This window comes from Solea senegalensis, linkage group LG8, assembly GCF_019176455.1.
Source record: "Solea senegalensis isolate Sse05_10M linkage group LG8, IFAPA_SoseM_1, whole genome shotgun sequence".
NCBI classification, from domain to species: Eukaryota; Metazoa; Chordata; class Actinopteri; order Pleuronectiformes; family Soleidae; genus Solea; species Solea senegalensis.
In genome coordinates, this window is record NC_058028.1 from 23,677,951 (window position 1) to 23,704,659 (window position 26,709).

Consider the following 26,709-nt stretch of genomic DNA (forward strand, 5'->3'; position numbering starts at 1 on the left):
GATGTATATTTGTTTTTGTTTGTGTTTGATTTAATTATGGTCATAGGAGCAATGATGAGGTGAATGTGCGTCTGTTAAATCTCTGCTTCTCCATCATTTATGAGAATGAATCTACAGGTCAAACTGTTGACCTACACTTTTATTTAAACACCGTCCGAGAGAGAGAGAGGGTGTGTGTGTGTGTGTGTGTGTGTGTGTGCGTTTAAGACCTTTTCTGGCATCAACCTGGACCATGGACCAGTTGTCATGGAGACCACAGTCTGATCTTATGACGCACAACTTTATTTCTGAGCCTCTGGTTAAGGTTCAGAGTAAAAGGTGAGCTGTGGTTAAGGTTAGACACTAACTGGTTAAGATATGTGAGGTGTGTGTGTGTGTGTGTCAGAGAACACCCCACTGAGTCCCCCGTCAGAGCGCAGTGAGCAGCGCACAGGCGCAGAGCGCAGCAGCTGAGCGGCACTGAGGCACAGCTCACTGACACACACATACCGACATACCGGCACTTCCCTGCGGACAGAGCCGACACAGCAGCCGCTACAGCTCCAGCCTCCAGAGCAGAGGCCGCTGGATGAAGGAAGGAAGGAGCGGGCGCTGGAGGTGAAGCGCCCCGCTGCTGCTCTGCTCACTGCGGGCTGAACACGGAGGGATGGATTTAAGCAGATGACTGAGTGTTTGAGGTACAGTAGAGAGAGAGAGGTGCTGATTATGTGTTTGTTTGTAAACAGCGCTGTGTGTCCAAGTGTGTGAGAGAGTAATGAGCTCCTGCTGCTGATGATGTGACACTGATGAGACAGGGAGTCACAGCTGTTTTTATTTTTACTGACTAATACTTTTTCTCTTAATCAAATAACAAATATTTCTCATTTATTTAATTTACACTTGCAAACTAGATGTATTAAATTATTTTACAATATGAAAACATTTACAGCAATGAGGCATCATTACCTGTTATTATTATGAAATAATAATATTTATCATTTTAAAGCAGGTGGATATTGTAGGAAACAAATGGTGTGTTTTGCAAATTCAAATATGAAGTAATTGTGTGATTATTTAAAAATATATATACTGACAAATACAGTACATGTGTAGCTTTTTACATATATTTTAAAATGGAGGATGTTCCCTTTTTTAATGTTCGCCATCATTTTTTCTAAAGCATGAAGAACTTTCCTTTCCCCTCTTCACTTCCCTGCTCCATTATTTTAATAATCTTCAAAAATACATTGAATAATTTAATTCTTTTGGATTACATGTGAGGCCTCAGATTCATCAGCCTGTATTTCATGTTCACAATTTTACAATAAGTGTGTTCTGTATTGCAGTCAGGGTCAGTGAAGCTGCACTGAGGAGGAATGAAAGGCTGTCAAACTCAGGCCTCCGTGCAGCTCAGCTGCAGACACAAAATGGCGGCAGATTGAAAGTTTGTGACCTACAGCTGCCTCAGTGTCAAACCTCACATCTCATTTCAATAATTACACTTCAACACTTACACGTTAAACACTACATGTTTTTTTTCTTTATTTCTTAATGATTCATTATTTCTTAATGATTGGGCTTTTTTATAAACATGAGTGTTACTGTTCAGGCCTTCAGCTTTTCCTCCATTTAACTGATTTCTTACTGCACAAACAGTAGAAACAATTGGGATTGTGTTTGTTTTTATATATTATACACGTTCACGTTATAATGTCCTTTCACTATGAAACTCCACAGTGACAGGAACAGAAACACGACTGTGACTCAGAGACAGGACGAGTGAAAGATCTGGGTTCACACTGTTAAAACCAGAAAAGAATCTTATCTTTATTAGCTTTCAAAGACGTCTCCATCAGTTTACACTGGACGCCGCCTCTGTTCTTTCGTGGCCGAGAGAGTGGCCACTCTGTTGTGTTTATAGGCCCATGCACATCCTTGGTGTGTGTCCAAAACCGCGGGGAATGAACGCCATGCACTCATTTCACAGTTTCACTGTTTCAGGGAAGAGAAAGCAACAGGTTTCACTCACACACACACTGAATCATTTTCTACCTCGTTTCTTTGGACTGAGATTAAGATTGGTCGTTAAGATTTATTAAAAAGACCTTAAGGGAGGGACACAAACTTAAAGTGAGTCTGAAGCTGCAACAGCATCATCAGAGAGTAAAATATATAGTTTTCAAGTTTTAAACGGTAGTTTTTAATCAAAACCAAGCACAAATAATTGTGTTAATCTGTCAGTGTGTGTGTGTGCAGCAGCAGGAGGAGGATGAGACACAGTGTGAAAGACAGTGTGCAGTGTTTGAATAGGTGTGAGAGACAGGGGGACGTATAACCGTCAACATGATGACAAGGATAAATACTGTGAATCCTCCACTGTGTGTCTTGCACTACATGACTTTCACCTGATTTTTCTCTTCACCTTTGCTCCATTCTCCTTTTTTAAAAAATGGTAATAATAATAATAATAATACGTCTAGTTTTTAATGCACGTTTAATATTTCTTCTTCAGATCAGGGTTTCACTTTAACACTCTGATAAAGTGAAACATGATGTGACAACATGTCATCAGCCTAAAGACCGTTTTAAATCTTTATTGGCTTTATTTAGATCCGCTCAGGAATTTGTGATATATATATCAAAGATATCATTTATCAAATCATATGTTTATAATTAATGGAAAATAATGCATTGATCAGTGAGATGTTGCTTCACGGTGTGTCCATGTTTATGACTTGTGGATAAGACACAATTATTATTATTTTTAATAATAATTATTTAATAATAATAATTTATTTATTGTTATTATTATTATTATTATTATTATTAATTATTATTATTTTTAATTATTATTGTTTATTAATTGTTATTAATAATAATAATAATAATAGTTATTATTATTATTATTATTATCAATAATACATTTGCATTTTAAACTGTTATTATAGTGCCATACTTGTTTGTATTATTTGTACGTTCATATACAAATATGACAAACACATTCATACATAATACTAAAGTCCAAGGTTCTCAAACTGTGGTACGTCTGGAAAAATCAGAGAAAAAAAAATCAGAAATACTGTTCTACTTTATTATGGAGTGTGTAGAAAATGAAACAAACAAAATAATAATGACTCAAATAATAATAACAGGAGTCACCTTATCTCTCGCTCCATCTTAATCTAATGTCACTACACCAGCGTGTGAAGTATATGTGAGGAAGAGGAGGACGATGAGACAGCAAAGAAATCTGCCTCTGCAGCTGAACAGTTAACTGTCAGCACACACCACGTGAAGGATAAATGCATGTGAACGCATGAAAACAAACACTGATGATTGTATGAACACATTATTACTCCTGCACATGTGACAATTCTGCTTTTTTTTCATGGAAATGTGAGATTTTAAAAAAGTGACACTGTTGTCTATTTTCAACAAGCCATTGAATATAATTCAAATATCTAACATTTCATTCTATATAATTGTCCATCCTTCCATCCCTACAATTAACACAATTAAGGTGTGTGTATATGGCATAAAGAGACCAAAACCTGGTCCTAATGCGGTAGAACCTAATTTCTGAGAACTGGTTTGGTTTAGAGGTAAAATTTGAATTGCAGTTCGGTTAGGGCCAAACCTGTGTGTGTGTGTGTGTGTGTGTGTGTGTGTGTGTGTGTGTGTGTGTGTGTGTGTGTGTGTGTAGCCCTGCTGACATAATGTGTGAAGGTGGATTGATAATTCTATTATTACACTAATAAAAACAGTATAATATTTATATACTGCTCAAACACACTCTGAGATTTAACACATGCTTTAAACCTTTTACCTCAGATGTGTGAAATGTTTAGTTTTGACCGTTTATTTTGAAATACTTTTAAAGCAAAAACCAATCGGAAACAATTTCATTTGGAAAGTTATTTCACCATAATAAACTTTTAAGCCGTATTGCTTCGGCCTATGGTGTATGAAATATTAATAAAGATTTTAGGGTTTTAAGTGTAAATACATTTCTCACAGAAAGGAAAACATCATAATTGTGCAGCACATCAGTATTATAGTCATTAGTGCAGGTGCTGTATGCAAATATTAATCATGTCTCAAGGCAACATTAGTGATGTCAGCACACGGCTGGTGTAGAATGTGTATGTTTGAGAGTCTGAGTCGACTGTGATGGCAGCGAGTTGACCAGTGCATTTCCACAGTTCTCGCGCTCGTATTGGATCCTGAGTCTGTGTTCTGTCTGAGAAGTGTCACATGACGTCTCTGATGTACGGCGGACATTTCTCTGTGCTGTCAGAGCAGCTCGCTGATGCCTCTGACAGCTGAGTATGTGTCTAATCCTGCAGAGATGCTGCAAGAGAAGGCTTCAGCTGTGACGGATGAATGCATGAGCCGGGTTCAGACCAGTGTGGAGACGGATCACCTCCCAGACCGGCCACCACTGGGCCCGTCCTCAGCCTCCGCCCTTCCCAGCTCCAATGAGCCTGAGCAGGTAAACATGGAGAGTTCATGTCCAAAACACACACACACACACACACAGAGAGAGAGACAGATGCTTCTTATAAGTGCACCCTGCAGACCAATGGCCTTTTTGTACGTGTTTGTGACTGAGGTTCAGACAGAAGTGTAAAAGTCACTGATTTTGCTCAAGCTTTTAAAGCTGCTCTATGTAATTTGTGCATCTTTGACAGGAAACTCTCTCTTGACACAGTTTTTGTTTTTGTGGCAAAATCGATTCCCGCTCTCTGCCGTTTCTCTCGCAGAAGATCGAGAGCATCAAGGTCGTCCTTCACGAGAGGGAGCTGTGGAAGAAGTTCCACGAGGCCGGCACAGAGATGATCATTACTAAAGCAGGCAGGTTGGTACAGCAGCACAAAACACACGTTATTCAGTTGTACCGCGTGTCTTAGAATCTCCACTCAACTCATATACAGTAGCTATATATATGTATATATATATATATATGTATATATGTATACACATTTGTCCCCTTATTCTTTATTTAAATTTAAATGTTGCGTTTTACATATTTGTCATCCAAACAATACTTTTTATAACATAATAACATAAAATAAGTGCATTAAAGTAGCGCCATGTCTGACCTCTTAATTCCATTGTTGTAACTTTGCTTCATAATCAGTGGTGGAAGAAGAATTCACAGCATCTACTTCAGGTGCTAATGCTAAAGATTTGTATTTAAATAAATGTTAGAATCGACCGAGTCGACTGACAGAAGCAGCTCAGTGAGGCTGTGTCTGCAGCAGCTCCACTGTACGAGCGCGACGCAGCGCGAGCTGACTTTTATGATGAAGAAGTCGGAGAAAATGTGATGTTAGTCAGTGACCTCGCACGTACACTGCAATCGTTCATCGGGAATACCAACCCCAAAAATGAGTCAGCGGCCATTTTGGCGGACAGTTTGAAATATGTCAGGGAGTGACGGAGCAGTCGGGAGCAGCCACAGTGAGCTGTTACGTGAGGAGCTACACACCTCACACACACACACACACACACACACGAGAATGAGATCAGAGTTTTGAACAGAATGTCTGAAATCTCGTTGTTGTTTCGTTTCCCCACAGAACGACGTGACCTGTCATGTTAAACCACATTAGCTGTTAACTTTAGACATTTACACAAACACGTGTACTTTTATTTGTTTGTTTGAAAAGTACATCATTCTTACTACCTCATATATACATATATTCCATTTCTTTTGTGATTGACATTTTTAGGATTTATAGCTGTGCAGTTAAGAAATGTCTAAAAGTAACCAAGGAATTTAAGTAAGAAGCATCATCTGTATACTAGTAACACATCGCAGTTGTAAGTCTGTCTCTCAGGAGGAGACGCAGCGTTCCTGCAGGAGTGACTATATAATTGAAAACACAAATGACTGCCTGGCTGCTGGGATTTAATGCGACCTGAGGATTAGATAGTGAGGCCTTCAGACATTAACCAGAGAATGAGTACACTCGCAAATCGACCTCCGCCTCTCTTTCCTCATGGGATTCTTTTTTCTTTTTTTTCTAGTCAGAACATTTAGAAGGTCACCACATTTTTTTTTTCTTTTATGCTGCATAACTGTGAGAGATGGGCTTTCCCTTGTCCAGCTGATAAAGTGGGCTCTCAATCCTTAAAGCCCTTTGAAGGCAGTGGTGTAGCTGTGCAGCTGTGCTGGGAACCTGTGTCCTGTGTGCTTTCACCTACAGTCGCTCTGGACGTCACCAAAGCCGGCTTCAAAACAAACTGTACGTGAAATCCATCCAGACCTGATTATTTATGGATGTTATGAATAGTGCGTGTGGAGCTGCTCACCTTGTTATTATGCAAAAGGACTACACACCTAATGGTGCACTTATTCAGACAGTTGCACATAAATCTGATGAGTGTCATCAAGTGTGCAGTATAGTTGTGTATTGGGCTGCAACTAACGATTATTTTCATAATCGATTAATCTCTCGATTATTATCTCGTTTGGTCCAGAAAATGTCAGGAAAATGTTGATCAGTGTTTGCCAAACCTGGAAATGATGATGTTCTCAAATGTCCACAAACTAAAATGATTCATTTTTAATGATTTCTTTGTTAAATGGAGCAAAGAAACCAGAAAAGATTCACATTTAAGACGCTGAAGAATCAAGAAAACGTGTTTTGATTATATACAAAAGCAAGAAACCGCATCAATTTGTCCACTTTCTCAGTTTATGTTGGAACCTTTAGCATTTTTTTGCAACCTGTCAAAGGCGAGTCGCAGCACCACCTGAGAGTAAAATGAGGACGTGGTTTAACACCTGGCAATTTGACCCTTGGGTGAAATTGGAACATTTTACTGAGAAAAGTCGAGCGTCAGTGGGAAAGAGTACAAAAAATGAAGCGGGCAGACTCCTCAGAGGCCGAGTGGATCTGCAGGTGGCTGAGTTAAAAGAGCGGGGGAAAGGCTGTGAGAGGGAGCCATGTCAAAATGTTAAGTGTTATGTGAGTCATTTGTAAACATGACATGATAAAGTGGCTGTCAGCTCGAGCTGCACACAGTGGTTCTGTGGTGCCGCCCTAAGGTTTGTGCAAGTGGGATTTGTTTCAGAGAAGTTGGAGTATTTTGTGATTGAACATTTTATGCTACGCAAACAGAAAAGAAGGACTCTGCCCACATACTGTACACCTAATACATTCAAGGAAAAGAAGACAAATGAATGAATGGCAGAGAGAGAGAGAGAATAGTGAAAGTGTTTACACCATTTCTGGTACAAGAAGGCCGCCACAGTTGCCTGACACTCTCTGGTAGAAGAGGGGTGAGTCGAGGGATCCTCCGTTCGTTGCACTTTGCAGTCTCACCATTAGATGTCACTAAGTCTTACCCACTGGACCTCTGTCACTCTTTGTTTGTACTCACAATTAGTGTGACAGTTGTGGAACTCCAGTAATTGTGTTAAGCTGCTTAAGCATCGTCATCATCAGTCAGTGTAAAGTCATGTTTCCATCCAGTGAAACGGTTTACTTTGGTACAATACTATTTTTTTGCATTTCCATTTGCATTTCCATTAGGAACAGTCCCATCTGTTCCATTTTTGAGCAAAATAGTAATGTAAGGTCAGGGTGGAGCTAGACTGACTCCACCCACAACGGTCAGCTGATTGGGCATCAGAAAAACGTCAAGTCCTCGGTTGAAATGATGTTGTATGAATTGAAGTAATGATTTCTTGAATAGCCACCAGGGGAGCGATATTACTGGTGGCAAAAAGAAACTGGAAGGAAGTCTATGGGAAAATTAATCCACATTTGACTTGATTCATAATATCAGTAAATATTTTCAGATCTTCAAATCTTAAATTATTGTTCCCATGTAGAGGAAAATCGAGGACAAAGTGAGTGGAGACCAGTGTGATTGACAGCTGGTATCATTTGGTTCACATTTGTAGGTGACTGAAAGACTACATCCACTTTTATATAAAGTCTGTGGTCAGCTGCCACAGAAGTATTAACTGCATGAACACATTGAATATTTAAACTTAGTCGCGTCATTTTTGGACAGCACTAACACAAAGGCGGACACACATACATGAATATGGATTAGACGAGCAGACGTGATGAAAGCGGTAACTGCTGTGACATGTGAGGAGGGTCAGCAGAGCAGATGTGGTGTCAGAGGTGATATAGACAGAGAACAACCACGCTGTCAACCACAGCGTCTCATATTTTCCCAACACTCTGAGCAGAAACCGGCTCAGTCCACTCCCATGCAGCACCTCGCTGAGCCCAGAAGGCTTGTTATTGTGAGTGTCATTGTCCAGGCGTAATCCTCCCTTTATCTAAGCACCCAGTGAAGCTCTTCCCTCACTCTGCCTCATTGTACACAGCCCGTCAAGAGAGCGGCGGCCGCTTGATAAGAGAAACTTGGCGCCCACAATAGGCTGACTCTGCTCGGTTGTAGCGCTTCATCATCCCCCAGCGCTCTGTTTGATCTCACTGTGGTACTGGAGATTCCCAGAGAGGAAATGGATCACTGAAGGGACAGAACATGTGGGAATGTTAAGAGAAACAGCTGGCACACACACACACACAGGTCTGTGCAGCTATTCCTGTTAGGACACTGCACTGACTTCTAACCTTCACTATACCTAACTATAACCTTAACTTAACCACAATTCAAATCTTAGCCCCGAACTTAACCAGCTCCTCAGAAATAGTAATCTGGCTCATTAGGACCAGGTTTTAATCTCCATGAGGACTACTGGTCCTTACAAGGTCACACACCCACACACACGCACACACACACACACACAGGTCTGTGCAGCTATTCCTGTTAGGACACTGCACTGACTTCTAACCTTCACTATACCTAACTATAACCTTAACTTAACCACAATTCAAATCTTAGCCCCGAACTTAACCAGTTCCTCAGAAATAGTAATCTGGCTCATAAGGACCAGGTTTTAGTCTCCATGAGGACTACTGGTCCTTACAAGGTCACACACCCACACACACACACACACACACACACACACACACACACACACACAGGTCTGTGCACCTATTCCTGTTAGGACACTGCACTGACTTCTAACCGTCACTATACCTAACTATAACCTTAACTTAACCACAATTCAAATCTTAGCCCCGAACTTAACCAGTTCCTCAGAAATGGTAATCTTGCTCATAAGGACCAGGTTTTGGTCTCCATGAGGACTACTGGTCCTTACAAGGTCACACACACACACACACACACACACACTGGTTTGCATGACTTCAGGAGACATTGCATTGATCCACATTAATTTCCTGTAGACTTACTTTAACCTTAACCATAATTACTAGTGCCCTAAACCCGACCCTGACCTTAATCTTAACCTAACCTTGACCTCAGCCTAATTTTTAATAAATGTCTTACCTTACCTTAAAATGTAGTCATTTACATTATGGGGACTTGATTTTGGTCCCCAACAAGAAGACAAGTCCCCATAAAGTTAACGTACACACACATGTAAATACGTGTGTGTGTGTGTGTTCTAATCTTTATTTAAGCCTCACTGAGATTAAAAGTATCTCTTACAAGAAGTTCCTGCCCAGGACAGGCACCGGCATGTTCAACAGACAGACATAACAACAAATAACAGTAAAGAAGATCATCATATTGAAGGATAAAATATTATCCTGAAGGATTAAAATATACAACATTACATGTCCAGCACTTTAAAACATGTAGTTATTCAAAGCTCTTTAAGATTCAGCCCTTTTTGGAAATTATTCCGAGCTGATGTTTGGGACATTTAATTAAAATAAGTACATATTTTCCACCAAGTGTCTCTAAAACATATTATATTCATTTGTCAGAACCAAATATTCATGGGGTCCTGGAATAACTAAAAAGGTGCAGACTCTTGTGGCTACAAAATAAATCACTAGGACTGTATTAAATATATATATATATATATTTTTTTTTTATAACACTTCATGATTATGGCAGTAATAGAATTCACCATGATCAACTTATTGCAAAGTGCAATACAGTCTTATATGGTCCAGTTCTCTAGCAGCCGTCGTTCTCTGTGCATGAGTCGGCTTCTTTGTCGAGTGTCTCTAAAGGCAGCATTCGTCACGGCCGTTGGCCAAACTGTGTTTGAAGCACACGGAGATCCTCAGAACGTTTGTTATTGTTGGACCGAGCTAAGTTTGTATATTATCTACAGAACTGAGGCCCGTTGTGACTCATCAACATCCATACGTGTCTGAGATTGCAGCGCTTCAGTTTGCGCCGTGCAGCAGCAGAGCCCTTCACTGGCCAGTTACAGTCACTTTATACAACTCAGAAGGCCACATGTGTTGACACAGGCTTCCATCTGCTCTGTGTGTGTGTGTGTGTGTGCGGCGTGAGAGGAGCCAGAGATGAGCAGAGGTCTGTTTCAAATGTTCCTCGAGGATTAACCCATCTCTCAGTGAGCATGATACCAGGACTGATCTCTCCTAATGATTGGATTTGAAGCCTGAGCGAGAGATTTAAATTACCTGCCCTCAATCCCTAGCCTCTCTCTCTACCTTATGTGAGAGAGTATTTACTGTAACATGATCGGATGGTGTTAGCACCGTGAGCCTTTTTGAAGACTGGCGCTGACACACAACAGCGAGTATGGCTGTAGGTGTTTTGATGCCATGGCTCCCTCGGAATCAAGTGTGTGCACCAGTGATTTAACAAACTGCACCGGGCAGCACACACACATAAACTGCAGAGCCCGATGTCTAAACTGTTGTCCAGTCTCAGCTGCCATTAAAAACCACTTAGGGCTTTAATAGGAGGCGCAGAGGCCGTTGTGAAATTTGCTTTAGTGCAGATGGGATGAAACTGTTTTTGGTCTCCCAGCTGAAGTCAGGAAAAGTAGCTCCTCTGTGTGTTTTTATTGCCTTTACTGCTGTATTAGCATACTCTGTGCTATGTCTCAGGGCATTTAAAAGAGAGTTAAATATTATATTTTTGGTTGTCTCGGCCTCATAAGTATAAGAGGATTTTAGTCTTGTCCCAGGGACATTAGGGACACCAAGAAGAAGAGCTTTGGTAACTGTGGTCCAACTGTGGAACATGCAACACAACAAGTCATTGTCATTAAATCAATGTGCAGTTAAAGGACAGCGTCAGACTCTGCTCGTCCCCCAGTCCCATCATCTTGCAGTCAATTATCTCACCGCAGTCAATGAGATAATCTGATCTTCACCAACACTGACTGTGATGATGCTACGTGACACACACACACTCACACACAGCACAAATGAAACTGACCTCACGTCCATCATGGAGAACACACATGGGCAACATGTGGCCCCTATAGACCAGATCCAGCCTGCAAACAGGTCTTCATCCAGCCCCGTGACGGCGGCATGGGTTAGCTCAAGTTGACAGCTCGACTGACAGACATGATTTTGGCAGTTATGATGACGGAGGCGGAGCTAAGATGAGCACCTCAAAACAGAAAAGTTGCCTCAGAATGTTGTGTTTTTAAACAAGAGTGTGTTTAAGTCTGATATAGCGAGACATGTGAGACAATACTCACTTTCACGTTTAAAAGCATTTAACAAGTCAAACACAGCAGCCAGACCTTTATTTTGAAAAGTCACAGGAAAGGAATTGTATGTTATGTTTGAAGTTGCTGCATACATGGCTGCCCAGTGGAGATTTTTGATTATTCTTTTCTGTTTCTTTCAGTTGGGTGGGTGTTTTGTTCCGAATGGTTTTCATATGGTTCATTGTTGTGTTTGTAACAGATTACACTTAATTCCATCTTTTTTTTTACATTTTAAATGTAAAAGATCTTTTCAATGATTATTATTTCTCTGAAACCTTTCATTTGTGGCCCTTCACCTGCTTCATCTATGTCACTGTGGCCCCTGGAAAAAAAAAACCTTGCTCACCTCTGAAAAAAATCCCATTTACATCAAGCCTGGCTTCTGTTTGGGAGCGAGGACTTTTTTACCAGACTGTATATAAGTCTAATAAATGTAAAGCTCACTGATTAAGGCCAGACTACCCGTTTGTATAACTCGGATCAGTTCCTACAACAAATACAAGCATTTCTAACAACTTTAATCCTTTTAACAGGAGGATGTTTCCAAGCTACAAGGTTAAAGTGACTGGGATGAACCCCAAAACCAAGTACATCCTACTCAGTGACATCGTCCCCGCTGACGACCACCGCTACAAGTTCTGTGACAACAAATGGTAAGTATGTAAAGTGGCCGAGGGTTTCCTCACTGCCACTGATAAAAATAAATAAGAATACTACTAACAATCAATGAGGTTTAGATCAAGACTCTATAAAGGTCTTTGAATAAAACAGCCTTACTTGGACTGATACGACAGTTGCTTGTGACTAATATTAAACCATGTCATCGTTTCTTTACCAGTTCTAGTCAGCAAGTAAACGTTGTCACGTGTCAAATGTCAGACCAACATTTCACACATGAAACATAGCACACAGCAGCTGGCTCAGATTGAAAGTGCTGACAGTGAGGACTCAGGGGTCAGGAAGACTTCGGTCCATGGTCTTGCAGGTCCGTTTGATTCCCTCGTCTGGTTTCAGAGGGAAATTGTTGAGTTTTGCACCTGCAACATGTAGCTGTGCAAGAGTGTTGTTTTACTCTTTTTATATTTTAATGTTTTATTATTTAAAAATGTTAACAACGTAATGCTAAAATTGTTTTAGCGCAACAAAGAAAAAAATATAACATTTTTCAAGAATAAAGTCACAACTCTGCGTTGCTTCCGTTGGTTTATTGATAACATAACAACTTTTTCTCATACTATTACGACTTTTTAAATATTACGACTTTATTCTCGTAATATTGCGACTTTATTTTCATAATATTGTGAGACTTTGTTCTCGAAATTTTAAATGTAATTTTCTTTCTAGTTTGGCCCTAATACTCCATGTTTTAATTGCTTGTTTTGTATCCAAGCAAAAATGTGCTTTTGCTTCTTTTGGTTAGGACATTCTTGAAAAATAGATTATTAATCTCAATGGATATTTACTGGATAAATTAAAATTAACAAAAAAAGAGAAAAGAAAAGAAGTGTGTTCTGAACATTTGCACAACTCTCTGCGAGGATTATTTTCCTACTTAATCCCATTATTTTATATTCTGACAGGAAATTGAAGGGAGTCCATAGAGAAAATCTGAGTTTCTTGCTGGCAACAACACATGATTTACTGGTCTATTGCTGCTTTAGCTGATACATTTGTCACTTGAATACAAGATTTTAAAAATAGTCACTTATTGGTGGAGACAGCAGTAAAATCAGAGATTTTTCCTCTGAATAGGTCTGTAAACAAACACACACCTGACACACCACAACGGCTGTGATAGTTCATGAACAGTAAAAACACGTTTGAGCCGTTCAGGCTTCATCAGGGCGAGCACAAAACCGCCATTCCTGGACTGTTTAATAGCTAGTGGTCATGTGATCCGAATGGCAGAGACATGACGAGTGTGCAGACAGTCCAAGTCACATGACGGATCACGTTCAACAGAAAAGAGGCTAAGTAAACAAATCATGAACTGGAGCATCCACATATTAAGATATCAAACACATATAAAAACATGAGAAAATCATCAAAGGAATCAAGTTTCCCATTCCCTCTTGCAAAGGAAACAAAGAAACCAGAACACATTTGACCTTAATTGTAAAAGATTTCTGGTTTTTGATCTTGTGACGCGGCCTGCAGTCGCTGTGCTCTGCTGTTCCTCAGCAACACTAGTCATGATGTTTTAGCAGAGGCTGAGTGTCTTTGTAATCCCATCATCAACAAAGGTATGGTAAAAGAGACTGACATGAGGAACCACTGACTTCTTAAAGCCCTTACATTTCACATTAAAGATCATGTGTTAATAAAGTGGTTTTATACTTTTACTTTATGGGCTCTCCCTTCAACATCATCATTATTGTGAATTGTGAAGAAAAATACAAATGTTATTTTGTTCTTCCATCTTTAATTGAATGAATCTCTTGTTTGTTGTCAGGATGGTGGCTGGAAAGGCAGAACCAGCGATGCCGGGGAGACTCTACGTTCACCCAGACTCGCCTGCCACAGGAGCTCACTGGATGAGGCAGCTGGTGTCATTTCAGAAACTCAAGCTTACAAACAACCACCTGGACCCTTTTGGACATGTGAGTGTCTGATCTCTACACGATCCCGTCGTTCTCGTCCATTACAGTACGTTTGCAGTATGTTTGCATTCAACTCAGCAGCAGGTACAGTACGCAGGTTTTTTTTGTGTTATTGATCTATAACATATATATATATATATATATATATATATATATATATATATATATATGTATATATATATATATATATATATATATATATATATATATATATATATATATATACATATACATATATATATATATATATATACACATGCAATAAATCAGTGGCGCTCTCCAGCTGACATGTGTCATCTGTCACTTACGAAAGTGAAGCTCAACAATTGATATCTGATGAAAGGAAATAGTGATACGGGTATTATATCTTGCCTGGAAGAGGGTGGATCAGTGGGAGAGTGAGTTATCTTTTGACTGGAAGGTTGTGGGTACGATTCCCAGCTCAGCTAGTCAACACGGCAACGTGTCCTTGCATGACCCTTAACCCCCATGTTGCTTCTGCCTGGCAGTGTGATAAAAAATGTGCCGTACGAATGGGTGATGAATGGGTGAATGAACAAGAATGTAAAGCAGCTTTAAATTGTGGTCATCAAGACTAGAAAAGCTCAAAATAAAGACAGACCATCACTATTTCATGAACAACCAATCAAACTGTTTACAATCTCAAAAATTTAACTGTCATCTAAAATATTTTAAGTATCTGTAAAATAAACAGCTTATTTGAGACATAAATAATCACAAAGCTATATTTTTATGGTCAGATTCCAAATAGAAGAATGGGAGAAAGACATGGAGTGCACAGTAGAGGATGGAGGGACAGACAGCAGAGGCAGAGGGAGGTGAAGAGTGTGACTGTGGCAGCGCTCCCCACGGAGACTCAGGGATAACTTGTCTGAAACCATCCCATCAATGGGCGCGCTCATTAGGTTCATAACCTCTCAGATCTGTGGCGGGGCCGGCTGTCAGGTTGAGTTGAGTGCCTGGTCAGTGATAAGGGCGAGTAATGAGGACACAGCAACTATAGAGGCCGAGCGGAGCCCAGATGACGCCCAGACCAGGAGGTGTGTGGAAGGTCAGAGGCTCTCGAAGGAGACTGAAGGAAACCTCCATTCACTACTACTTATGCTCATTACAGACTCATTGCAGCTCCTCCTTCTGAGCTCATACTGACGAGTTGTTTGGAATTTCTGCTATTATTCACTTTTAAAATAGAATTCTGTGTCATCAGGAGATGATGTGAATCTGTGGTCTACAGAGTTCACTGAGTGCAATGTAGAACAAATGTTCTGTGGTCTACGTACTTTTCCAGGGTAGTTTTTAATTTAGCAGGCAACCAAAATGTTTTTTTTTGTTTTGTTTTGGATGAAAAGATTTAAGAAATAGGATGAATTTGGATGAAATTTGGATGAACAAATGTTTTGTTTGGATTTCTACATCTAAAATATAGTTAAATTAAAAAAAATATGGCACTTATGAATAAATAAATAAATAAATAAATAAATAAGAAAGTCTAACAAATAAAATGTATTATTCTTATTGTAATAATTATTATTATAAACATTTATTGAACAAGAACTGTCCAGGGTATACCCCGCCTATCGCCTCATGTCAGCTGAGATTGGCACAGCACCCCCCACGACCCTCCGGTGGAAGATAAAGCGGTAGATAATGGATGGATGGATTTATTACGGCCTATCTTGATATTGTTTGTCTGCACTGCACTTATATATTTTGGATAAAAAAAATAAAAAAACATGAAACAGGTCATCACATATTTGGAAGAAAGTGACTTAATTGACCAATGCAGATAATTAAATGCCCCGTGTGTAAAATTTAGGTGAAATAGTTAATTGTCAGAAATTGAAGATTAAACAAAACTGATTGTATGAGTCAGTGTTTTTCCCTAACCCCAGAATGAGTCTTTTATATTTACATCAGCACCTGCATGGTTTTTTTCTTACAATAATTCACATAACTAAACCCCCTCAGAGTGTTGATGCTACAAAGGTTCTCCAACATACTTAGTAGAGAAGGTAGAGAAGGGAAAGGCGAGGTGAGGGACATTCAGCTTTACCAATAATTGCTGCTAAATATTATCACTGTACCTTTAAATTGTGTGAACTGATGAATCAGTCTACTTCTATCTGATGAATTTATCTAGCAGTAATGATTGTTTCTTCTCAATATTGTGCCAAACCCACATAAACCACCATCCTGTCTTGACAGTGAACGCTGCCAGCATCAGCAGTAAAACTAAATGCTGTTTACAGCTGGTAGTCACCTGCACTTCAGACTTTTAGCTGTACTTCATTTTATCTCCTGTGATCACAAGTTTAGTGCTTCATCCTGCAGCAGTATCTTATTTTCAGTAACAGCAATTATTCCCTAAAATAAACCATGAAGCAGAGAAAAAAAGCGGCTTCAAACGAGCCAATGTTGACGTTATTGTCTGGCGATCAGGCTTGTGTTGTTATGAACAGTCAGTGCTAATAAATAATTCTTATTGTCCTCTCTAGCACAAGTAAATGATTTTACATCAAGGGAGATAAAAGAGCATTTTCTTTAAGGAAGGCTTCCATGATGGCTGCCTTCAGACACTGATCCAAGAGTCTCCAGTATCAGACAGCAGAGCAGACAAAGGTCAACAGAGAGACTCTGGTGAACCGACCAATAGTTTATCGCTGTCTCCAGCCTGCCTCAGCAACAGAAGCATGTGAGCGCGCCGCCGTTCAGCGTTCAACCCGAGCTTATTGCTCGCTGCGCCCTCCTCAACCTTTGCCTCTCGTGGAGAGCCTCCTGAAGGAGGAGCAGGCTCCTCATGAGAGTGTCTGAGAGAGGAGGGGAGCCGAGGTGCAGAGCTTGACATTCATCAGCCCTGACAGAGCTGGACTAGTGATGACCCCACTATTGTTGCTAACGCTTCACTGGGCACAGCACTCGTCTGTGGTGAGCGGTGGTGGTGAGTCGACCTGCAGCCACCCGAACAACCCAAACACATGCTGCCTGCTACACTGATGCACAAACACTCAGAGTCCCCATCAGGTGTGATGGAGATGAGACGTGCAGAGAACCAGCGTGCTGATATGAACAACAGTGCATTTTTAAGATGCTGTATAAGCATGTTACCCAAAGTGTTACACAAAACACACAAAAATAAAGTCATTCATGGTTTTAGTATCAGGTTTGATGGTCTGCTCTGGAAATTTAAAATATGAATTAAATAGGCATTGCTACAGTAAGTGAGGATGAAACGACAATGAAGGCAATACCAGATTGTGAGCCTTTCCCACTCACTGGGGTTCGGGAAGGACGAGGAGGCGGCGTTGAGGGAGCAAATATATTGGTTTATTGTAACTGAAAATAATCAATCAAACAAAACATAAGCAGTCAGCTGTGGCTGGTGTGTCAGCGCTCTCCTGCGCTGCGCTGGTCTGACTCTCTGTGTCTCTCAGTCTCTCTCTCTCTCTCTCTCTGTGTGTCCGTGTGCGGACCCAGCCTACTGCAAGAGACCAGAACCAGGTTACAAACATGCTTATATAGCTGACTAATTACCTGATTCTGTCCAGCTGTCTGATCACCGGCTGAGCCACTCCTTCCTTTCCTCCAGCAGCCGTCGCTCTAACCAAGCCCCACTGCCACATACCCCCACCGCCCGACTTAGGCCGGGACCCCGCCGGCCGCTAGCCCACTCCCCCCCCCCTCCGCAGAGCGGGAGAGAAAGTCAGCCACGGCCATGCGGTGCCCCGGCCTATGGATCACCTTGAACCGGAAAGGCTGTAAAGCCAGATACCAGCGAGTGATCCGCGCGTTGGCATCTTTCATGCGGTGGAGCCATTGGAGCGGGGCATGGTCCGACCAGAGGGTGAATGGGCGCCCCAGGAGATAGTAGCGGAGGGCACCGACCGCCCACCGTATGGCGAGGCACTCTTTCTCCACCGTACTGTAGCTCACCTCCCGCTGAGCTAGCTTTCGGCTAATGTACAGTACGGGGCGGTCGACGCCCTCCACCTCCTGGGCCAAAACGGCCCCCAGCCCGCTGTTCGAGGCGTCGGTCTGCAGGATGAAAGGGAGAGAAAAGTTAGGTGTGTATAAAAGTGGCTCCCCACAGAGGGCTTGCTTAACCCTCTCAAACGCCAGCTGACACGGCTCCGTCCACTGGACCGGATCTGAGGCACCTTTTCGGGTCAGGTCGGTTAGGGGGCTGGTCAGCTCCGAGAAGGCCGGGATGAACCTCCTATAGTAACCGGCCAGCCCCAGAAACCTCCTAACCTCTTTTTTGGTCTTGGGTCTTGGGCAGGCTGCCACCGCTGCGGTCTTTTGTATCTGTGGCCGCACCTGCCCTCCCCCCAAGTGGTACCCCAAATACCGTACCTCCCTCCGTCCAACTGCACACTTCCCTGGATTGGCCGTGAGCCCCGCCCTCCTCAGGGACTCCAGCACTGCTCCCACCTGCTGCATATGCTGCTCCCAGGTCTCACTATGAATGATGACATCATCCAAGTAGGCCGCAGCATATGCAGAGTGAGGCCGCAGCACCCGGTCCATGAGGCGCTGGAACGTGGCTGGGGCCCCGAACAACCCAAATGGAAGCGTTACAAATTGGTACAAACCATACGGAGTGGAGAAGGCCGTTTTTTCCCTGGACTCTAGCGACAAGGGAATCTGCCAGTAGCCCTTGGTCAAATCCAGTGTCGTAAAAAAGCGAGCCGTGCCCAGCCGATCCAGGAGTTCGTCGACCCGGGGCATTGGATAGGCATCGAATTTGGACACCTCGTTGACTCTACGGTAGTCCACACAGAACCGTATTGACCCATCAGACTTGCGAACAAGAACAATGGGGCAACACCAGTCACTGTTGGACTCTTCTATTACTCCCATCTCTAACATAGCCTGAAGTTCTGCCTGAACAGTTTTCCTCTTATGTTCCGGCAGGCGATAGGGTCGTGAACGCACTGTCACCCCCGGGGAAGTTTCTATGTGGTGGTGTATGAGGTTTGTGCGTCCCGGCAGGGGAGAGAACACGTCGGCAAACTGCCGCTGCAACGAGGCCACGTCTGCTCTCTGGCCCGGCGAGAGATGATCGTCAACGGGGACCGGCGCCGACCTGTTTAATTTATTCACCTCCGGTCCCAGCTCATCTCTCTCAATCACCGTGGTGGCCAGAGATACAGACGCCACCTCCCTCCAGGCTTTGAGGAGGTTAAGGTGGTAAATCTGTGTTGCTCCACCCCTGTCAGAACGCACAACCTCATAGTCAACATCCCCCACTCGTCGTGTGACCACAAAGGGCCCTTGCCACTTGGCGAGTAATTTGGAGCTAGACGATGGCAGCAATAGAAGCACTTTATCTCCCGGTGAAAACTGTCTAAGTTTAGCCCCTCTGTTGTACAGCCGCTGTTGACGTTCCTGGGCCTGGAGCAAATTCTGCCGTGATAACTGACCCAGTGAATGGAGTTTTGCTCGCAGGTCCAGTACGTGCTGTACCTCATTTTTACTGGTGCTTGGACCCGCCTCCCAGTTTTCCTTAACCAGGTCCAAGACACCCCGAGGTTTCCTGCCAAACAGGAGTTCAAAGGGCGAAAAACCCGTGGAGGCCTGGGGCACCTCCCGCACTGCAAACAACAGAGGGTCCAACCATTTATCCCAATTACGACTATCCTCGTGTACGAACTTACGAATCATGTTCTTTAGCGTTTTGTTAAACCGCTCCACCAGGCCATCGGTCTGGGGATGGTACACACTAGTCCGGATTGAGCGGACGCCCAGTAATTCGTATAGCTCGCGTAGTGTACGTGACATAAACGATGTGCCCTGGTCAGTCAGGATCTCTTTCGGGATCCCAACTCGGGAGATGACCTGAAACAGTGCCTGTGCAACACTCTTCGCTGAGATGTTGCGCAAGGGTACTGCCTCGGGATATCGTGTTGCATAGTCCACTAGAACTAACACAAAGCGATATCCCCGTGCGCTCCGGTCTAATGGCCCGATGAGGTCCATGGCAAGCCTATCAAAAGGGACCTCCATTAATGGTAATGGGCGCAAGGGCGCTTTTGGGGTGGCCGGAGGGTTGACTAATTGACATTCGCGGCAGGATGCACACCACCGACTTACATCCGCCCGAATGCCCGGCCAGTAAAATCGGGCCATGATCCGGTTCAGTGTCTTATCATATCCGAGGTGACCCGCCATGGGGTTGTGGTGAGCCGCCTGGAAAATCGTTTCTCGGCGGCTTTTTGGGACTAACAACTGGGAGAGCTCTTCCCCTGTTCGAGCGTCACGACTCACTCTGTATAAACGGTCTTTAACCACAACAAAGTAGGGGTGAGAGAGTGCTGTGTTAGGGTGAACCGGACAACCATCAATTTTCATCACTTGGTCAAAGGCGTGGCGGAGGGTCTCATCCCGAGACTGTGCTAGGGGAAAATCTTCCATGGGCGCCATCTGTGCCCCCCCCCCAGCAGCGTCGGGATGCGGCACCTCCGCCTCACCACTAAGGACAGCACATAACTCACATTTCCCTGACTTACGTGACCGCACCCTCATGGTTTCCCCTGCTAAGCTCGTAAACCCCGGCCAGTTTGTTCCCAAAATTAGAGGGTGCGTGAGGCGAGTACTAACTCCAGCCTTTACTCTATGTTTTTTTCCTTTAAAACAAATTTCCAGGGCCACCACCGGATAATCGTGAATATCCCCATGCACACACCTCACCCTCACCCACGATGCCTCTAACAATGCCCCCGGTCGAACCAAGCGCTGATGGATCATGGTCTGTTCACAACCAGAATCCAGCAGAGCTTGATGTGTACCCCCTTGTATACATACCGGTATACGGTACGTCCCTTCCGAACCGGGGGAGGGGGCCGGCGGCCCGGCAACCCGAACCACTTGCCCCACTTCCATGAGCGGGCACTCCGCTCTGATGTGGCCGGGCTGCCCACACCGCCAGCACACCTGCCCTGGCGTCTGAGGAGCCCCCCGGGGTGCCAGGTGATCAGACACGTAGGCTGGGCCCTGAGGGAAAGACGGCAGAGGGTAATTAGACAACCGGAGCGATGCATGCTCCGGCTGTGTGTGTGTGTGTGTGTGTGTGCGTGGGTGTGGTGTAGGAGCCGATGCCGCTGGGAACCTCCTCCTCGGGGCTGGAGTGGGACGGCTGGCAGGGATCGTCGCTGGCCTGGTCTCCTCCCTCATGCTCCGCCGGGGAAGAGAGAGATGGTCCTCCGCGAGGACGATCGCTGCCTCGATGTTGGCCGGGCGGTGGCACTGGACCCAATTGGCTGTGGACGATGGTAACCCAGCGATGAACTGCTCCAGCGCCACCTGTCCAACGACGTCCTCAGCGGAGTGGGTCCCCGGCTGGAGCCAGCGCCTCGCTGCGTCCAGGAGCTGCTGCGCGTATGCAAAGGGGCGCCCGGCTTCTTCAAAGGAGAGCCCCCTGAACCGCCGCCGGTGTCCCTCCGACGTACTGCCCAGCCGGTCCAGGATGACTCTCCTCAGCTGTGTGTAGTCGTGGCGCGCCGCCGCCGGCAGGCTGTGCGCGGCCAGCTGCGCCACGCCAGTGAGCAGGGGAAGAAGCCGAAGCGCTCTCTCCTCCTCCGGCCACCCACACGCCTCCGCCGTGCCCTCGAAGATGTCCAGGTATGCCTCCGGGTCATCTTCCGCGGTCATCCGCTGCAGGGCGACGGGCGGAGACCGTCCTCGACCGGGCTCCGGGTCGGCGCCGTGGGCAGCCGGGCGTTGCAGCAGCTCCCGCAGGAGAGCACGATCGTCCCGCTGTGACGCCGCCATGTCCGCGAGGAGCTGGGACTGCTGCTGCTGCAGCGTGGTGGTGCTCTCCTGCATCGCAGCGAGGTGCTGAAGGGCCAGCGACAGCGGAGATTGTCCTTCCATGTGTCCCTGTTCAGGTGCCACTGTGAGCCTTTCCCACTCACTGGGGTTCGGGAAGGACGAGGAGGCGGCGTTGAGGGAGCAAATATATTGGTTTATTGTAACTGAAAATAATCAATCAAACAAAACATAAGCAGTCAGCTGTGGCTGGTGTGTCAGCGCTCTCCTGCGCTGCGCTGGTCTGACTCTCTGTGTCTCTCAGTCTCTCTCTCTCTCTCTCTCTGTGTGTCCGTGTGCGGACCCAGCCTACTGCAAGAGACCAGAACCAGGTTACAAACATGCTTATATAGCTGACTAATTACCTGATTCTGTCCAGCTGTCTGATCACCGGCTGAGCCACTCCTTCCTTTCCTCCAGCAGCCGTCGCTCTAACCAAGCCCCACTGCCACACAGATTTATTATCAATTAAGTGACAAGTGTTCATATTCAAATAATAGATTTCATTTATTAAAGTACTTCAGCCAATTTATTTCTTCGCTTTCGGCTTCTCCAATTAACAATGAGAAATAAGCAATGGGGTGGACAAACACTCTATACAAATTCTTTTTGACTTATATTTATTATGAATTTTAAATATTTTTAATGTTTTCTGGATTTTATTGTGTAATTTTTTTATTGATTAGTTCTGGTACATCTATTAGGGTCTCTCTTCAAGCCAGAAAGTAGGTCATGAGGAACTGTCAAACTATAATTAATATGTCTGTTGTACCCTGACAACTGTTGCTATACAACAACTTTAAAATGAAACGTGTCTTCCATAGATCATCCTGAACTCGATGCACAAGTACCAGCCCCGACTACACATAGTCAAAGCCGATGAGAACAACGCCTTTGGATCCAAGAACACGGCCTACTGCACTCATGTCTTTCATGAGACAGCCTTCATCTCTGTAACCTCTTATCAAAACCACAAGGTATGACGTCTACTAATGCACTGATCAATCTAAATATAAGAGTTGTTTTGTTTTTTAAATTCAACAAGTACTTCAATCATTTAATTTAATGTTCATAGATAACACAGCTGAAAATAGAAAACAATCCATTTGCCAAGGGATTCCGTGGCAGTGAAGAGGGAGATCTGCGCGTTTCAAGACTACAAGGGTATGTTTACATGAAACTGAGTCTTTTGTAATACTTGAAATACTGTGTACAAATAAGTTATCTCATGTCTCAATATAAGAATCCACCTTGTCTCCTTGAAAGACTGTGTTGAGACGAATTGTTGACTCTGTGGTGTTTCTGTCGCTCTGAAGGAAAGAGTTCCCGGTGATTTCAAAGAACATGGTTCGTCAGAGGCTCATCTCCTCACATAGTCACCTTGCGGGGAAACTCGGAGCGGGAGTTCTGACGGGACATCCTCAAGTCCTGTCGTCGTATCAGTACGATACTGGGGTTCCCATGTCAAACGCAGACGCCCAGGATTCCATCGCAAACCACTTCACTCAGAGCAGAGATCCCGGCCTTCTGTACCACTGCTTCAAACACAGAGGTATCTCCTTTGTCTTTGTTCAGTAATCCTACAGAATTGAGCTATAGCTAAGCCCCGCCCTTTAAAACAGCTGTACCAATCACAGTAAGTATCACCGTCACCCATAGACACCATCCAAGCATCATTGGTGATCATCACTTTTCTGTGGGTTTCTGGTGATATATGAAGTTGCACGTGGAAATACAGTAAACCAATGTGCAGTGGGGTAAATGCAAGTCATTTAGATTTAACTTTATTTTTTTTTTTTAACCTTTATAATTATGGTTCTGATTCTGCATGTTATTTACTTATATATATATAATATACAAAAAACAATAAATTGGAGGAGGAAAGAGAAAAGAACAGAAAAGTAAAGGAACAAAGCTTCCAGGATCTGAGGTTTGAGCATCATTTGGTGTTATACATTAATATTATATATATAGTAATATATGTTTAGTATGTTTAGGTATATATTCAAGAGAAACTGAAAATTTGCAGATTTTTTGTAACCAGATCTTTTCATTTTAATCCATAATCTTGCCGTTTTAAAGCTAACATAATGTGCAGTGTGTAAGGAGAGGGCTTAGCCATGGGTCAATTGAGCAATTCCCATTAATTGTTCTATATAAAACCAACGAAGTTCATTTTATAATTTGCAGATAATGCCCGACACCTGGAGCTTGGCTGTAAGCGGCCGTATCTGGACTCGCCATCCGTGGGTTCAGAGGAGCATTATTTTCGTCCGACACCTTCTTACGAATCGTCCCTGCTGTCCCGTCCATACTGCTCAGAGGCGATCGCCTCTCGAGAGGCTTGTATGTACGGCAGTATGGACGCAGAGTCTGGATCTGGTGCAGGAGACTCTGACGACTTGGCCAACTCCCCTTCAGTAAATTGCAACATGTGGGCTACGATGCAGCCCTACCCTCGCTACAGCGTGGAGGGCGTTCCGTACCAGCCCTTCACGGCTCACTTCACCAACGCTGCCGCAGTCACACCGATGGTGCCACACCACACCCCGTCCATGGTGTCGAGGCCGCAGGCTGACTTGGGGGTCTACAACTCCTCTTCAGTGCAGCTGCCCATCATCCCTCCATCCTCCTCCTCCTCTTCTTCTTGTTCTCCAGCTGTTCCGGGTTCCAGAGAGCGATCAGGCCATCCGTCTCTGTACCACAAGAAGCCAGGCTCACCTCTCCGACCTCACAGAGATTTCTCAGCCTATCCTACTCAAGGTACCATATCCATCCGCGATCCGTCCTACCAGTACCAAGTGGGGCTGAGCAGTGCAGGGACTCACTGGACTGAGAGCTAACATGGACCACTAGAAAAACCATTTCTGTCCAACGTACAAGTCTGAAATTATTCAAGGTTTCTGCTCCACTGCAGCCTGTCGATGCCAATAAGCAATGGTGGCCACAGCTATGAATTAACTCTCAAGCAACTGCAGTAATATGTGCAAGGCAGTGGCTGACATCCACTTATAGATATGTAGCATTATGTGCTATAAGTCTGTGATCACATACAGTTAAGTTGTTTCTTCATACTGAGATGCAAAGCACAGGTATGATCAGTCCTTCAATTATGACAAAGGGAGCATTAATCTTGTTTACACAACTTATTCTCAGATGTTTTAAAAACAAACATAAAAAATGAGCTATTCTTTTTTTATACAGGGCTTTTATATGTTTTGATTTACAGGCTAGTCTTCCAAGGACAACAGAGCAGTGAAGGTTAATGGCTTCATGTAGAGCTCTACTGAAATAAAATGAGTTCTGAGGATGAGGCTGACGTTATTACCTCTGCCATGGAGGTTAAATCTTCGCTGCGTTTGTGTCTGTTTGTGAGTAAAATAACTTCAAAAGTAAAGAACTGATTTTGATGAAGTCTTCTGGAGATGTAGACCCAGTGGAAATCTGGACATGGCTCACGTGTACTGAAACTGTGGGGAAGTGAGTGGCCTTGGCGGAGGTGTGTGTGCTCTCTGAGTGCTTTATGTTTCGTGTTGTCAACGGAAATGAAAACACCAGCCCTCTCTCAACACTTTCTCACTTTCCTTCTGTATTTGTGGCTTCTGCCTTCATGACCAGCGGCTGAAAATGTCATCCACATTCACAAACAGTAGTTCAATTAAGAAAAATCCCCACAGAGCCAGGAATTATAGTTTACAGGACATTTTACTCAAATAAATAGGTATTTTTTTAAGCTCTAGTTCAAGCAGTCAACCTGAGGAACAACATATATCACACACACCCTTTTGATCATGGCAGCCTACTTAAGTTGTCAGAGCACTGACCACACTTAAGCTGCCTGCTTGCTGCCACACTACACCACACTAGCATTTCAAAAGCCCTAACTTCTTATAGGCCAGACTCTGAGTCTATATTCCCGCTGGGTGTAGATTATCATTATTATTATTATTATTATTATTATTACTTCCCTCTCACTATTATGCAACGCTTAGTGCTGCAGTGTGTGGAGTGACGGGATTGATGCGTAAATGGCAAATATCAACAATGTAGTATAGTATTCTACTTCCATATAGTTATTCCAGGTGGGTTCAATCCATCATAATTTATAATTATAGCCCAAATGTATAAATCATAATTTGCCTCATGTGGCTTCACAGACTGAACACATTATATTTGGTGAGTATTTCTAGCACCACAGCTTCAGCTCACCGAACCCTCAGAAAACAAGAGGTACGGATGAATGGATGATACAGTTTATGTGAAATGAGTTGCATGAAATTACAGTGGTTGTGTTTATGATAAGGAAGTGACCTGAAAGTCTGATCTGATTGTTACTAATGTCTCTGTCCATTTCACAAAAATTCAGTCCCTAAGACATTTACAATCCTGATTCTTCTCATGTGCCAAAATTAAACGTTTATTATTATATAAGGATGTTTCAAGTAAAGTGGAGTGAGTTTAGAGCAGGTTGAGTTGGACAAAACAAGTTAATTGTACACAGAGTGGGAATTTTATAATAATACTTTCAGCTAGAAAGCTAGATAAGGAAGTTTCCACACACAAATAAGAGGAGCTCAATAAAAGGAGCCAGTGTGAGATGTCAGTGTATTGGTCTGTTCACATGCAGCATCTTCTGAGAGCATTATTTCAAATGCACAACCAGAAGTAATGGAGCAGGTTCGCCACACACATCCCGTGTGATGCGTTTGTTTTTCTGTGCACATCTGCGGCACACCGAGTTGAAAATATTTCACT

General features: G+C 43.5%; 1 protein-coding gene across 1 annotated transcript; it reads left to right on the forward strand.

Moving 5' to 3' along the window:
- The first annotated feature begins 515 nt into the window (after positions 1 to 515).
- tbx4 (T-box transcription factor 4) lies at positions 516 to 25,262 on the forward strand. The gene is made up of 9 exons (XM_044032931.1): positions 516 to 677; positions 4,326 to 4,471; positions 4,743 to 4,837; positions 12,064 to 12,183; positions 13,983 to 14,130; positions 22,779 to 22,931; positions 23,030 to 23,118; positions 23,271 to 23,506; positions 24,145 to 25,262. The coding sequence occupies exons 2-9, from the start codon at positions 4,328 to 4,330 to the stop codon at positions 24,795 to 24,797; spliced, it is 1,638 nt and encodes a 545-aa protein (XP_043888866.1). The 5' UTR covers positions 516 to 677; positions 4,326 to 4,327; the 3' UTR covers positions 24,798 to 25,262.
- The last annotated feature ends 1,447 nt before the right edge of the window (positions 25,263 to 26,709 follow it).

Excerpts from the sequence above, each read along its gene's own strand:
- tbx4 (XM_044032931.1), top strand. The coding sequence starts at position 4,328 with ATGCTGCAAGAGAAGGCTTCAGCTGTGACGGATGAATGCATGAGCCGG. Across the intron at positions 4,472-4,742 it reads GCTCCAATGAGCCTGAGCAG|AAGATCGAGAGCATCAAGGT; the intron begins GTAAACATGGAG and ends TTTCTCTCGCAG. Across the intron at positions 12,184-13,982 it reads AAGTTCTGTGACAACAAATG|GATGGTGGCTGGAAAGGCAG; the intron begins GTAAGTATGTAA and ends GTTTGTTGTCAG.